At 35.2% G+C, this 16,246-nt stretch overlaps 2 protein-coding genes across 3 annotated transcripts in view; one reads left to right on the top strand and one right to left on the bottom strand.

Moving 5' to 3' along the window:
- Positions 1-16,246, top strand: part of LOC149847133 (transportin-1-like) — a 101,537-nt gene that overhangs the window by 42,015 nt on the left and 43,276 nt on the right. For both annotated transcript variants that reach the window (XM_089996841.1, XM_089996840.1), the window contains 6 exons: positions 434-547; positions 2,722-2,820; positions 5,558-5,683; positions 5,760-5,834; positions 5,977-6,048; positions 6,146-6,256. In XM_089996841.1, coding sequence (XP_089852967.1) covers positions 434-547; positions 2,722-2,820; positions 5,558-5,683; positions 5,760-5,834; positions 5,977-6,048; positions 6,146-6,256 — 597 coding nt within the window. The remainder of the gene's footprint in view (positions 1-433; positions 548-2,721; positions 2,821-5,557; positions 5,684-5,759; positions 5,835-5,976; positions 6,049-6,145; positions 6,257-16,246) is intronic.
- Positions 6,903-7,998, bottom strand: LOC149847134 (uncharacterized). Its single transcript, XM_089998310.1, has 3 exons — positions 7,633-7,998; positions 7,205-7,530; positions 6,903-7,128 (listed from the first exon to the last, which is right to left on the bottom strand). Exons 1-3 carry the CDS (start codon positions 7,980-7,982, stop codon positions 7,016-7,018), a joined length of 789 nt encoding a protein of 262 aa, XP_089854436.1. The 5' UTR covers positions 7,983-7,998; the 3' UTR covers positions 6,903-7,015.

A 16,246-nucleotide genomic window follows, 5' to 3' on the forward strand; every position in this document is an offset into this window, starting at 1 on the left:
TGGCTACTTTGAGAAAATTTGGTAGTAAAGATTATAAATCTGAATGTGAAAATAGAGAAACTCAGTAAACCTTTTTTCTTTAATAATTGGATGCTGGAGATTGTCATGTGTTCTCTGTTTCCCTTGTTTGTTGTTTATTCTGTAATCTTACTAGATGATAGATATTATCCATTGGTGGCTTTCTCTGCTGGCAATACAGCTTGAGAAATGTGGATAATAATCTACCTCAATCCTTTTCAAGTTTTTTTTTTGCAATGCCATGTGGGTTGCTTTTTGTCTTTCCTTTTCTGCTTTATGGATAGCATGCATATCCCACTCCATTGATGCTGCATGGGTTTTTGAGGGAAAAAATTAGTGGCCTTATATCCTGTTTGTGCAACTAATATGTTTCTAATCTAGGTGCCATTCCTTAACCTGTTTTAATTGTTTGCAGACCAAGTTAGCCACTTCTGAGGATGCCGCATGGAAGGAAAGGGAAGCAGCTGTATTGGTATTGGGTGCTGTTGCGGAAGGCTGTTACAATGGCCTTTATCCTCATTTGCCTGAGGTAATCCCTTATTTATACTCAGTCATTGAGAATGAATGGTGAAGTCTTACGAACTTTGTCTTTGCCTACCACAGAAAATGCATCTTTTCTGCTGAAAAGAGTACTTTTTCTGTGTGTCGCAGATGCCTCCCATTAGTTGTTTAAAGCCTGGGGAAGTTTTTCCCACTGAAGTCACCTCTGCTACATGCTGAACTCCTTGATCTATACTCACTTCTAGTTCCATTGTCATGCATCTGCCTGCTAGGTAGGAGAAGATATTATTTGAGAAAATCAAAATGCAACATTTGGAATTCCTATTCTTAATATTCTTCCATCGTTGTCATGCATCTGTTCAATGTAACAGAGTAATTATCATACTTCCATCGTTGTCATTCCTCTGCATGCCCAGAGAACATATTATTTCAGAAGAATGCAATATTGGGAATTCCCATGGTGATCCTAGGCAACCTGACTCCACATCTTCCAGACACTCCCCTCGAATCTTAAGTAATCGTCCATGGTGATCCTGTTCTAATCGCATATTGCTCTTCCTCTACATGATGATTCCTCATTTGAAATTTGGTTATTCTTTAACTTTGAAGACGATTGGTTTAGATTGCATAGGTGGTTGGAGGTGCATTTCTAGAGCGTATTCCTGTCTTTACAAATAGAGATTCAAAATTTCAAATGCATACCAAAAACCTATGTAAATAGACACGGCAGATGACCCACCGTACCCCATAGTTGGGAAACTTTTGACTCGGATCCGGATCACATGACCCTTGACTCACGACTCAGCGGGTTGACTTGGTAACTCGGACTAGTTAGGACATGGATTTTTTAGTGTTAAGACATGGAAAAAATCAATCTCCAAAGTTCCAAACTGTATAATCACTAAATTTAGCACATGACATCAATGACTAAGCTATATAAGTATTCAACTATACATAAGTGTTGATATTTATGATTTAAAAATATATGATTCTTTATAAAATTATCCTTTTATAAGCATTATGCATTAAAACCACTAAATGCATGACAAAAGACACATAAGTGGCATGCAGATCGGTGGTCCTGAATAGGTGACCCAGTTGGGGTCCGATCTGGGTCGACTCGGGTAATTCCTGAGTCAACTTTCTGGGTTTGCCAACTATGCCGTACCCGTGTCGGCACGCTTGGGTACGAATACCGGGTGCAGGACGGGTACATTGTGGGTCATTTGGGTTGGGTCCAACTATTACCCAACCCAAAACCCAGTTTCTTTTTTTACTTGAAACTCATTTTTCTTTGATAAAAATACAAGAGAGAGAGAGAGAGAGAGAGAGAGAGAGAGAGAGAGAGAGAGAGAGAGAGAGAGAGAGAGAGAGAGAGAGAGAGACGCCACAAGCCCCATACCCCCTCCCTTTTTGCATTTTATTTTATAAACCAAAAGATCAAATACCCCCCTTTTCTTTTAAAAAAAAATCATCCAACCCCTCCAATCTCCCCAAAATATCATCCTCTGACATATGTATATATACACGATGGGTTGGATCCATCCCGATTCAAAGTCCAAATTATATATATATATATATATATATATATATATATATATATATATATATATATATATATATATATGGGTTAATCTACTATTAAACCAGTTAGGTTTAACATTAGATGGATTCAACTTTATGAAAATGACTAAAACACCCTTAAAATAATGACATGTTTTAAAATGTAAGATTACTTTTTTGGGCATTATAGGTATTTTGAACTTGGAGGGAATTGAAAAGTCAAACACCTTTTCCAAAAAAGTAATTTTATGAAGCTATCAAAGTTACCTTTTTGACCTCAAAAAATAACCTTGCAGTTTCAAAAAATGTCATTTTTAGTGTGTTTTAGTCGTTTTCACAAGGTTGAATGAATCCATCTAATGTTAAACCTAATAAGGTTTAATGGTAGATTAACCCTACATACACACTCACACACACACACACACACACGTGTGTGTGTGTGTGTGTGCCCACAATTTTTGAAATCGCCATGTTGTACCCTATGAACCCTTACCCATGTGACAGCGCCAAAAACATCTCTCTCTCTCTCTCTCTCTTGTAGGTGTTTATTTTATGTCTTCAAACAGTATTTCAAGTTTTACACATTGAACATATTTTTTTTTGAAGCAAGTTCCTTTGTTTAAATCTCTTTGTGCACAGATAGTGGCATTTCTCATTCCTCTTTTGGATGACAAATTTCCCTTGATACGGAGCATCACATGTTGGACTCTTTCTCGTTTTAGTAAATGGCTTGTTCAGGTAAAAGAAATTCTATTTCGAGTTGCTGGTTTGTTATTTTGAGAGTCATCCTGCATTCCATATTCCAAGTTGAAAGTTGATGCCTATATTTATTTGAAGTGTGATTCCTTATGGCTATAGAAGGCTGAGCATTTGTTATAACTCTAGCATGATGAACAATCAGTCATAGTCCACAGCTGTGACTATGTGACATAACATGGTTCTTGTACCTTGGGAAATCATGGCTGGCTATGAGATGGTTCCAGAATATGGAAAATAGTATGTCTGGAATCTTCAATTGTGATTGGGAGGTGTATGCCAATCTTTTTATACACTGAAACAAACTAGTTTGGAAGTGCTTCACGGCATTGGTTATTGCTACAATAAAGAGAACAGACTTGAGAGAAAATCAATTTTTCTCTATTTTTGTGCTTTGCCTTATTGAATAGATACTTGCCTGTTAACTTGCTGGAATGATGACATACATCTGTTCATTTTAATATGTCAGAAGATATCTAATTGAAACTTATGGACCACTTGTATGAACCATAGTCACCTGTATCGTTGAATGTAATTTCTCGGCGAGGGTATTTCTTGGAGAGATTTTCAAAAGTTGATAAATCTCGGGAATATCTTGGAAATATCTCAAGATTTTAAAAATTGAAAAAAATATAAATAACAACAAAAAAACTAAGAAAATAATAAGTTTTGCATTATTTTTTTTCCAAAAATATAAAGAAACATGTTTTAAATGTTTTAAAATATAAAAGAAACAAAAAAATAGGAAATGCAAACTTAAAATAAATAAAAAAGAGTTTTCCAAAAAATATCGTGATATTTTGTCTTCTGGCGATATTTTGAAAATATTGCGAGATATTACCTTTAATATCGGCTACCTTAAAATATCAGTATTTCTTGCGATATTTTCAAAATATCGGTGATTGTGGTATGAACTAAGCATAATTTTTTGTTGGTTCAGATTATGATTTTACTACTAGATTTAGGAATCTGCATGAGTCTTGTCTTAGAGGCTGAAAGCTTGCTAGGGATTGAGATGGGCGATGGCTTTGGTCAGTCTTGGTTGAGTTATATCTGCTTCTGCTTCTTAGAGAGCTTTGAGTTTGTTGCATGAGCTTCTAATTAGGATTCAACTTTTTCTTAGTTACCTATCTAAGACTGTTGACTTCTAGATTAAAACATTATATTAGAACACTGATTTATGTTCTTCTCACTTGGGTTTTGAAATTGCAATTTGTAATGCTTGAACAGCTCTTGAAAATTGGAAACAGGTCATGCATGAGCCAATGCACACTATAAACTAATGTCTAATCAGTCACTTATTTATCCATATAAATCCAAACTATTAAACAATGAACTGTATGAAATGAAGAGATGCAAATACGGGGTAGGAATGGAGATTGAAAGAAAGAAGAAAGAAATATACATTAAAAGAATGTGCTAATTAGATATCATTATCATACCTATCTTTCCGGAAGCCCTTTAAGCATGTAATTTGGTTATGCCAATGCTGCAGACAGGCTGTTGGAAGAAAGATCTAAATGGTGTTATCAGTCTTCATAGTCCCTTAAAAGTAAACTCCCACCTTTTCAAATGTCATGGATGATAAGGAATTACTTTTATTATCTTCCATATGGCGTACATTTATTTCTATGGTTACTAGTAAGAATTCGAGTCACGATATTACTAAAGCATGACCATACAACCATGTGACATGCACATAAGCATTATCTGCATCATAGTTACCAATATCAGTCTTGACAATTTGTCTGTATGTTGGACATCTTCAGTAAAAATATACAAAATACTGCAAGAGATGCTAAATAACTTTTTTTTGCAAAAGTGTAAGGTATATTGGTTTTTAAAATGCAGCATAAGGCAAAAACAAACATTTTTAAAGTATAGAAAAGCTAATATAAATAAAACCCTATAGACCACTTCCGGGTAGCTCGTTACTCGAGGCAGTTGCTTGGCAAAGGAATTGAGGCAATTGACTATATCCATTGTTGGAAAAATAATAGAGATAAAGATCTAAGGATCTTTGAAAAATAAAGCTGGCAATATTCACACCATTCACTCCCAATTTAGATATGCTCCTCTTATGGGCCATGGATATATAGCTGCAGAACTTAGATTGGATAGGTTGCCTGATCTGGTGTTGCTCAGACATTTAAGTTCTCATCCTTCTTGTGTTTGCAGTTTGCTATGTCCCCTTTTGTACTTATGTTGTTTTTTTAATAAAATATTTATTTTCTTTAAAAAATTTCAAGAGGTAAAAAAGGAGCCTTCCCTTTTTGGTAATTCAATAAAGCCGAAAAAGGAGACCTTTGTTCAGTTACTCAACAAAGCATGATATTCGTGAATTTCTTGCACTGCAGGAGTTAAGTGCAACATCAAAATTTCCTGGATTTGCCTATTGAAATCCTATTGATATTGATGTCATGTCAATGTGAAGGTAATACAAATATGAAATCTCACTTAAACTATTGATATAACATCTTAACATCCTTACCTGTGTGACTGATATGATGCATTGTTATTAAGGTGGGCTTTGTAATTCTTTTTTTTTTTTTGCTTTCTTTGCAGCAGTTCGTGCTATGATGCATTTTGTGATCTTACTATGCATGTGTTATTTTTCTGCTATTATTTTGCATACCCATTTCTACCCTTATATTTTCCTGTTGAAAACCATGTTCTCTTGCTATTTTTGTTCATGTTCTTATTAACTTTTACTGTATAGGGTATTGGCCATCAGAAGGGTCATGAGCAATTTGATATGGTTCTTATGGGCCTTCTAAGAAGAATATTGGATACAAATAAGCGTGTTCAGGAGGCTGCTTGTTCTGCTTTTGCAACACTTGAAGAGGTTTATATGCTTCACTTGATAATTGTTTGATGGGTTTTACTCCTGCTAGCCAGGTTTTAATTTTGTTAGCTGACAGGAAGCTGCAGAAGAGTTGGCTCCTCGATTGGAAATTATTTTGCAGCATCTTTTATTAGCCTTCGGGAAATATCAGGTCTGTTGGTATTTACTTTGCTGAGGTGTATATTTTCATTTTTAATTTTGAGACCATCTTGTGCGACTGCTGATATGCTGTTCCTCTATCTCTTTCACTCTAATTATCTTTTTTATTTTCAAATGTTTGATTGAATTTTCAGAGAAGGAACATTCGAATTGTGTATGATGCAATTGGTACTCTGGCAGATGCAGTCGGAGGAGAGCTGAACCAGGTCCATGTAAAATGATTTGGTGGACTTTTGTAATCAATCATCCGAACACCATTCCTCTTTTTTCTTTTAACTGATTCTAGTTATAATGGTCATTCAGCCAAAGTATCTTGAAATTTTGATGCCACCTCTGATTTCTAAGTGGCAACAGCTGTCAAATTCAGATAGAGATCTATTTCCATTACTCGAGTGCTTTACATCAATATCACAGGTATGCCTTCTTTAGCTATGTTGTACTTGAAATATAGATGAGTTTTTGACAAATTTTTAATTTCATACTTTTCAATATTGCTACTTCATTGTCTTCTATTCTTTTGAAACTGATCTATAGATATTATTCAACTCTTTCATACTGCTTCTGTGTATGCTTCTTTGAAAATAAAGTCACAGTAGGAAAGTAGCCCTTTTACTGCCTGAATGTTATGGTACTTGAAGAAGTGAAAAATATACCTGATAGTCAGTATAACAAGATTTAACACCTAGTTGAATTATCATAGTACTGAATCGATCATACCGAGCTTTAGGGGCTTGCTTTAGACCAGAGTTGTCAGTCGAGGAAGCGGGAGCGGGAAGCGATACGGGAAGCGGAAGCGGGAAGCGGGAAGCGGGAAGCGGGAAGCGAGGCACTTTCAAAAATTTAGGAAGCGGGAAGCGTGGGACCACTTAGGAGCGAACCGAGAAGCGTCTCTGAAGCGACATAGGAAGCATCTCGGAAGCGACATAGGAAGCGAACCGGAAGCGACCTAAGAAACTATAAATTTTTAAATTGTAAATTATAAGCTACAAAGTTCTAAACTCTAAGTCTAACCTTAAAATTAACATAATCCACTACTTCACTTCATCATGCAAGCTTCAAAATAAAAGTATACCAAAAAAATATTATAAGACCATGACAAAAAAGTAACATAAAAGTTTTTAAGTTGGACAACTCCAACTACATCATAAAAAAAAATAATAATTCAAGAGTTCATTAATCTGTCATCTTTCTCTTCCCCTTCAAGTCAGCAATAGATCGCGAACTTTCTGCATCATCACGTGCATCTTGTCCTCCACGACCATGTCTTCTGCTCCTTCCTTCATTTCCTATAATGAATACGTTAAAAAGTTAAAATGTTCAAAAACCATAATTTAAAATATAAAAAACACAATATCAACATACCTTGCCTAGGTCTCCGGCTAAAGAAACGATCAATCCGACCATGAGGAACTGATGGTCGCTCTTGTATATCTACAGTTCTACTAGCTCTGATGGATTGATTTGTATCCTCTTGAACTTCATTTGTACGTATAATTATTGGAGGTAATGGAGCTCTTGGTTGTGCATCTTTATGTTTGGATTTGGAAATAGTGCTTGATTGTTGTGCACTATCATCCAAATCTCTCCATCGCATATCCTCTAATCTCAATGTATTTTCTTCTACAATAGGAAGTTCTGGATTGATATCCCATTTTCGACTAGGCCCTTCTTTATAGCGATTGTTGCACCTTTTATAACAAGAATATAAAATATGAATGCTAATAAACAATCAATGATAAAAAAGAGAAAAAAAAATACCAAAACAAAAGTACAACACAGTTTAATTATACCTGTCAATCAATCGAAGATTGGAATGAATATACACTAAGGTATCAGCACGATCTTCATTGAGCCTATTTCTTTTAACATTGTGAATGTAACTATAGGTGCTCCACACTCTTTCTGCAGAAGATGTGCTAATAGGTTGAGATAAAACCTTAATGGCTAATGCTCTCAACTCCGGTGTTTCACCACCATAAAAACGCCACCAATTAAGCACTGACATTGTAGGATTCAATGCATCTATTCGTGCTGCATTTCGGCTAAATCTTTCACTTCTTGATGCAAAAGCCACAAGTTGTGACCTATAAAGTGTAGATAACTCTTCATTTCCAGAAGATATGACTTCAAGCGCAAGCATTGCACCGTCTAAGATATCATTATCCTTTTCTGAAAAAAAAATGTTTAGTAACTATAACAAGAGAAATGCAAATGAAATAATAAAATAATTAAATCATTTAACTTTAAACTTTATTAAATAGATAGAATTAAATTTTTACCAGGAGAAACTCGTTTGACCCCTCCTGCTGCTGGGATTTGGAGATACTCCGACTCGTAATATTTTGGAGTAAGCATGTGGGCTAGACTATAGAGAGGCACATTCATTCTATCCCATCTATTTGAGACAATCTTATGAATCTTTTCATATAAATCTGGTTGTCCTTTTAGATTGTCTTTGATTTCCCCCAACATGTTGTCCATGCCTTCATACACTTCACCAATTATAGGGCCTTCCTGATCACAAAATTTAATCATCTTATAGATGGGTTTTGTAATCAATAATGCTAAACGTACAGAATCCCAATATTCTTCATCAAGAACAGTTGTTTATGTTGTAACATCCTTTTTTTCATAATTTCATCCGTGCATGATTGCTTCCAATCGCTCCATCTATCTGAAATTACTGTGAGCCTTAACCTCTCCCTCACATCAAGCAAGCGTTTCAAAGTAGTATAATGTGAAGCAAACCTTGTTTTTGCAATCTTTATTAATTCTAATTTTTCATTGCTTCTAAAGATTGCTAGTGCTTTTGAATGATTTGTGATATACTTCACAATTTCTTTACTCTGCAAATATGTTTCTCCCAACCAATGAAACTCATGTGCCAAATCCTTGAAGATCAAATTAAGTGTGTGCACAACACAAGGTGACCAAAAAATATACTTGTACGTTTGTTTTAATTCTTCACCTGCTAACTTGCAATTTGCTGCATTGTCTGTAATCACTTGCACTACATTAGAAGGCCCCACAAGTTTAAATCCCGTCTTCAAAAACTCGGCAATGTTTGCAGCTGACTGTTGCACATTAGAAAAATCGCTTGCATATAAGAACATCGAGCCAAAATAGTTTGAGGCAAGTATATTTATCAAGTGTTTGTTCTTGATATTTGTCCAACCGTCTGAGACAATGGAAACTCCAAACTCCTCAAACTTTTCTCGAAATTCATTTAACTCCCTGTGAACACACTCTTTCTCACTGTCAAGCAATGTTGTTCGCGCTTTTTCATATGATGGGGGTTTATATCTGGGCACTTTACTAACTGCAGATATCATCTCTTCCCAATATGGTGATCGAAGCACATTGAAAGGTATGCCATTTGCACACAAAAATCTGATAATTTTGTGATCTACATCATCTCTTTCTACCTTTTTAAAGGTATCACGAATATCAACTGTTTTTCGGCTTCCACTAGATGATGTAGTCATACTAATAGGCTTCTTCGGAGTATCAATTCTTGATCTCATCAACTCAAATGCACTTGATGAAACCTCCACTCAACGAACTTGCCTCTTAATTTTTTTTGCCAATTCTGCATTTTTTGCAACTTCAGGGCAAAAGGCAATCCCAACACTTTGTCCCTTTGGAGACCCCATGAGATGTGCAAAAACTCAAGTATATGACCCATGATAAATATTTTTGCAGTGCCTGCACATAAAACTTGGGTTCCACCTTGCTTTCCTTGCCCACTCTTCTTTTGTTTCAATACATGGCGCCATAGCACTGTTGTTTTATGCATGCTAGGTGGTTCATCATCTTGGTCATCTTCAGAATAGTAGTCATCCAAGTCATATTCTTCTTTATCTTCCTCATCAAAACAATTTTCGTTTCGGTCCTCAAACTGATATAGACAAGCAGAAGACCTCTTCTTGCCCTTCCCAACACCACTAGATGATTCATGCTCCAAATTGTACAAAGAATCGTCATCGTCATCAGAATTATCGTGATCATAGCTTGAGATGGTCATTAATGAAGCAAAGAACATGCAAATATATCTGCATCATAAAAGTATCAGAATCAACCTAAAACACTTTAAAAAAGCTATTATTAACAATAAATAATGGAGAGTGAAGAACACAAATCATTACTCATAATTTACCAATTACTAAAACAAATAAATAAACATCATTTAAGGAGGTGAAAGATCTATGATTCTATAATATACTATGATAAAGCAAACAAAATTTAAAAAAAAAAGTTCTTTCAAAAGTTTGCATTTATGAAAAAATGCCAAAATAAGATAACATAACAACGAAGAAAAACAAAATTCATATTGGCCGACTGTTACTAGCAATAATGATATTTATTTAAAATTTTAAACAACTAGCTGCAGCATACTAGTTGCCCCACTCTTCTGATAGAGTAAATGAGCCGAGCCTGGGTGTGCCCACGCTCAGTATATCAAAGAATTCATACTTAATAGGGATGATAAGCTGAATCATGCTTGGTATACATTTTGTATAATATGAATTCAAGAATTTTCCCATAATATATTTTTTATATATTATAGGATACTTATAAGTATCTCTTTTGTTTTATTTTTTTTATCATGCTTGGTTCACTTGATCAACATGTAAGTTCAGAATTCACATAAAGCAAAATCACTTCAAGAGATCAAGGAGAGAATAGATTCTAAAAGTCTGCAAGATCAAACACCATAATGAAACCATAAGACAACTTGTGGAGGCAGAACATGTTTTTCATTGACTTTGAAATTGAAAACAATAAATCAATAATCCATATATATCCAACAGTAAAAGAATAATAAAAGTGATCCAGTCAATCTGATCAGGAATCAAGATTCAAGCAATCGTCAAAATGACTTAAAAGTTAAAACCTACAAGAATGATAAAAAAATACTGCATTAACCCTTATTTCTAAAAAAGACGACCAAATAAACTCAGTTAAACAACCACAAAATGTGAAATGTTTCTCAACCAATATACTATTCATTCATGGGTCTCAAATAAGAATATAAATGATCATCATATGATAACACAAAACAAAAGATAAAGACCATCATGTTATTGCAACGGAAAAATGAAACAAATAGGCTCTAACAATCCCCTGTTCCTTAAATGTACTTTCTAGAGAGAATGAAGGAATCAAACCTCTGCTCACGAGCTGAACCTCACACCACACAAGTCAGACACCAGCCCTATATCACTCGAAAACTCTTCATCAAAGCAAAATATGGGCCTCTCGGTCCAGTTAAAAAAAAAATTTAAAAGCTCAGTATTAGCCCAGCTCCAATTCCATATGAAATAGATTTTTATCCATTTTTGTAGCCCAACCCTGACTGCAGCAAATAGTTTGATTTGTCTATATGAAATAGATTTTTATTAATAATTGTAGCCATTTTTATTTTATCTCAAAAAAAAAAGGAGGATGCTGCCCCTGAACCCCTATCACACCAATTTTTTTTTCTTGCTACACCCCTATTTGCGCCCCCGAACCCCTATCAGCAAAGTTTTGTTCATTTCTGGGTTGACCCAGTAAATGCCTGAGTGAAACCGAGTCACTAGGTTGACTCGGCCAGTTTTTACACCATCATTAGATAGCGTATCATGGAGACAATAAAAAACAACCCACTGCTTCATGCAGAATGAATAAAAAAGACGGCTGCGATAATGAATCAGAAACTAAAAAAACTACAAACAAACCCTTGATCTACAGGAACAAAAAAACCCTTGATATACACCCAGAAAAAAAAACCCTGCGATAGATCTACACCGAGAAAGAAAAAACCCTTGATCACTTTCCCCAAAACTACCCTATTGGATCCCACTGGTGTTGTTGACTGTAGGGGAGCTCGCACGACAGAGAGATAGAGAGAGTGACAGAGCGTGAGAGAGGGGGGTAAGAGAAGATAGCGTACCTGAAGGTGAACATCTTCATCTTCGGAAGTCGGTGGAGGCCACCGAAATTTTTTGAGGTCGCCGGAACTCGGAGCTCACCGAAAACTCGAGAGAGAGAGAGAGAGAGAGAGAGAGAGAGAGAGAGAGAGAGAGAGAGAGAGAACGCGTGAAAAAATAAAACCCTAAGCCCCTTTCGATTTTATTTTTTCACGGGTTTTATAAAATACCCATTTTAACCTCGGTAAAAAATATATTCATGTGTAAAAAAAAAATGTTAAGGGCAAATTCGACCTTTCCATAATAGCGTCCCCCTTTAAAGGGGTACGCGTACCCCTTTAAAGAGGTACGCGCTTCCCTTTAAAGGGGGACGCACTTCCCTTTAAAGGGGGACGTACTTCCTCAATTGAACCTGCGCTTCCCCTCGCGTTTCGGAAGCGATGCGTTTCGCGCTTCCGAAGCGCGTCTCGGGGAAGCGCGCTTCCGAAGCGCGTCTCGGGGAAGCGCGCTTCCCCTATTCTATAGGCGTTTTCGGTAACTCTGCTTTAGACCATACAAGGCTTTCCTTAAACGGAAAACTTTTCCATGTGCCAATCCTAAACCCAGATGTGGTTTCATATAAACTTTCTCATTAAGGTTACCATTTAAAAAGGCATTTTTAATATCCATATGAAAAATAGACTATTTTTTAATTAAAACTATAGGAATGAGGGTTCTTATAGTAGTCATACGAGCAACATGAGCTTAGATTTCTTCATAGTCTATACTGTACTCTTGACTCTATCCTTTAACTACAGGTCCAATTTTATCTCTCTCTAAGGTTCCATCACTCTTGGTTTTAACTTTGTAAACCCACCTACATCCTATGACTTTCTTTTCTTTGGGTAAAGTTTGAATTTTTCAAGTTTTTGCCTTTTTCTAGAACTTCTAATTCATTGTTCATGGCTCTACTCCATTTTTGATAGTTTTTAGCCGCATTATCCGAAGAGGGTTCAATATAGAATGACCATAAGACAAGCTCTATAGTTATGTTCAAATGATTCATAGAATACGAACCTACTAGGTGCTTTAGACAATTTTATAGATCTTCTAACACTAGGTTGATCTGTAATATCGTGTGTTTTTCTATAATATTAAATTCTGAGACTAAAAATTTGGTTAAGTGTTTCATACAGTTGATAGAAATCCTCGAGTTTAGGTGGCGTCAGCTGAGTCTGGGCGTGACCCAGGACCCATTGACAAGACCTAAACGAGCCAATTAAGATTTGGTGAAACTTTCTATTTTTGACCTTTGAAAGCGAGCGAAATTCGAGTTAAATTCGGGCAAAATTCAGGTAATATATCACTAGATGAGTCAAAATTTTGAAAACATTGATATTTTGTTTTTCTCAATTCGGGTTGCGGTTGGCCCGAAAATCACATTTTTTAAAAAATGACCCGCCTCGATGTGTCTGGTTCTGGATTGGATCAGATCCGATCCGTTTGACCCAAGTTAATATGGATCTAGACCCGGTTCAAGAACCATTATTAATTAGGATATGATCCAATTTGAGATCCATATGAATATTGGGCATGGGTTTGGATCTTTGATCCGAATCCGGATTCGAAATCCAATTCCAACCAATTTAAAGTTTTAAATTCAATGTAAAGGTTAAATTGAGTTAAAATCCATGTTAAGAAGACTCCCAGAGGGGTGAGATACCCTATGAAACTTTCTGAAAATTTATTATTTAATAAATAATAAATAAATAATTAAGTAAATGTTAAAAAATTAATTAATTCCGAAAATTTATTTTTGGTATGACAAAGTTCTACATTTGTGGAACCCTACCTAATGTGTAGGGATTTTCGAAGAGCCCAAATGGGGTTAAAGTAAAATAGTAAAACAAATAAAATACGAAATGGATAAAAAGTAGTTAAAAAAGGAAAGAGTAGGTTAAGGATAGAGTTATCTCATAGCCAAATGGGAAATTCGAGAAGGGACGTCATCCTCTCTCTAGAATACTAAAAATTAAAAAAGAAAAAATGAAAAAAAAAATTATAAAAGGGGTCTAACTCGCCCCTCTCTAGATTTTGTTTTCTAGAGAGAGAGGAGGGAAAAGAAAGAAAAGAAAGAAAAAAAAGAGAAGAGAGGAAAATGAAAGAAGAAGAAGGAAGAGGACTTCCTCTCGTTTCGATCATCCGACATTATTTTCGTTTTTTTTCCGTTTTCAAACGAAGGTACGTGTTCCTCTCTTGATTCGAATGGGGAGAAATAGTCTAAATCAGACTTATGTGGGGATTTTAGATGGAAACAATAAATCTAAAGGACCTGCTGAACACATGTACATGCAGATCTGGTCCAGATCTGCCATGTACATTTGTTTTGTTTGGATATAGACCTGTCTCACGCCCCAGTATGTTGTGTTTTAAGTTTTGCCATTAAGGCCTATGTGCATACGCTAAAATCCTTAGTGGTGAAAAGAAAAGAAAACCCGATTTTCTGTTAAGATGAATAACAAATTTTTCTAGCATTTTTAACATGTTATGGTGAAGCTATTTCGAGGCTGTCATAATTGCTTTCATATTAGAATTGTAATTGATGTCATTAGGTTGGTTAAATTTGTTAAGTCTATGAGGTCCCAGATCCTTGGGTTTTGGTTTTCGCAATTGTTTAAAAAAAATTCACTTTTCAACGGAGATGAGTTGGGATCGTTACATGATCTATGTTTAGACTTTGGGAATACCTTTCTAGTGCACATGGGGGATGATCTTGAATTCGACAAGAATACATTTGCACTTCATTGTTGTTAGATTCAACAATATCAATAGAGGTATCATGTGCATCATGAGTGTCATCATAGTCACTCTCATTTACATCTTGAACATCATTATTATTCACATCATTAACAATATCATAATCATGTCCATCCATATCATCAACATTCATTTTAGCTAAATCAAGTAAAAAAGAATTTTCACAAGGTTCCTTAGACTCAATTTTTTCAAATCCAATTTTCTTTTCAAGAAAGGCCACATTTCTTGAAACATAAACTTTGTCGTTTTCAATGTCATAACACCTATATCCTTTTTGGTTTTCGACATAACCTAAGAAAATACTAAGAGATGGCTTTAGCGGAAAGCTTATCATTTTTATTAAAAATGACAAAACATTTACAACCAAAGATTCTTAATATTTTATAATCCGAAGTCATTTTGAACAATTTGTCAATAGGAGAAATGTTTCCAAGAATAGTTGATGGCATTCTATTAATTAAATAGACCATCGTAAGGGTGGCTTCGACCCAAAACCTTTTTGGAACATTTTTAGATATAAGAAGAGTTCTAGTAGTTTCAATGATGTGTCGATGTTTTTTACGACTAGCCTATTTTGTTGCGGTGTATATGGACAAGATCTTTGATGAACAATCCCTTATTGATTAAGGTACTTTTTAAAATCATTTGTTAAAAATTTACCTATGGAATTGGATCTAAAGATTTTGATAGAGGCTTTAAATTGATTTTGACATAACTATAAATTTTTTGAAAACAATCAAATGCATCCTACTATAGTCATCAACAAATATAACATAATAAGATACACTTCCTTTAGACATAATTGGTGTTGGTCCCCGTACATCCGAATAGATTAACTGAAATGGTTCTTTAGAAACAAAATAACTAGGTCTAAACAGTAAAGATTTTATTTTTATGAGAATACAATCTTCACAAACCAATTCTTTTTCACTACAATTTTCAAGAAAGAGAAATAAATACAATTTTGACATTCTTGGATGCCCTAATCTCTTATGCCACTTTTCAATGCCTTTCTTTTCAACAAAATTACAAAAAACTTGATTTGAAAGTTCTAAGTTAGAGGTCCCCTTCTTCTGTGACTTCACCCAATTTGCTTCTTGGTCATCTATGATCGGTGATTTGAGAAACTAATAGGAGATTTAGATTTAGTTTAGGTACTACTCTAATGTTTGGAACATAAAATTTTGGCTATTTTTAGAAGATTTTTTTAAAGTACCAAAGCTTTGGATTTTTAAAGAGGTTTCATCGACGGTTGAAACATAAAAATCATTGGGATTAATGTGACATTCGGATAATAGAGACTCATTAGGAGTCATATGAAAAGAAGCACTAGAATCAAGAATCCGAGAATTCTTATCGGGGTCTATGCATATAGAGATGGCTGCACTAAAGAGAGAAGAGGCATGAGCCTTTAATAGTGGTTGAAGGACTTCCATGAGTTGAGAAAGGGACACATTTTTGGAGCCTTCATCTACACCACCCTTTTCGCTAGATGACCCCATAGGCAACTTTCTTTTCATCTCGTCGATCTTCTCTTTGGGCAAAATGGCTTAATGCAACCGACTCATTGTAAAAGTGACATTAATTTACCACTCTTCTTGTATTCATAGTCATTTGAGCTCTTTCCATAATCATCTGAGCTTCTTTCATAGTCATTCAAACTTCTTTCAAAAGTGCGGAGGTTTATAAGTTCATG

The sequence above is a fragment of the Nuphar pumila genome, chromosome 2 (genome assembly GCF_984573655.1).
Source record: "Nuphar pumila chromosome 2, dmNupPumi1.hap1.1, whole genome shotgun sequence".
Lineage (NCBI taxonomy): Eukaryota > Viridiplantae > Streptophyta > Magnoliopsida > Nymphaeales > Nymphaeaceae > Nuphar > Nuphar pumila.

Bases quoted from the DNA above. Each gene is read 5' to 3' on its own strand.
- LOC149847134 (XM_089998310.1), bottom strand. From the start codon at position 7,982: ATGCTTGCGCTTGAAGTCATATCTTCTGGAAATGAAGAGTTATCTACA. The intron at 7,531-7,632 runs GTATAATTAAAC...TTGTTATAAAAG, and splicing joins AATCTTCGATTGATTGACAG to GTGCAACAATCGCTATAAAG. The intron at 7,129-7,204 runs GTATGTTGATAT...TATTCATTATAG, and splicing joins TAGCCGGAGACCTAGGCAAG to GAAATGAAGGAAGGAGCAGA.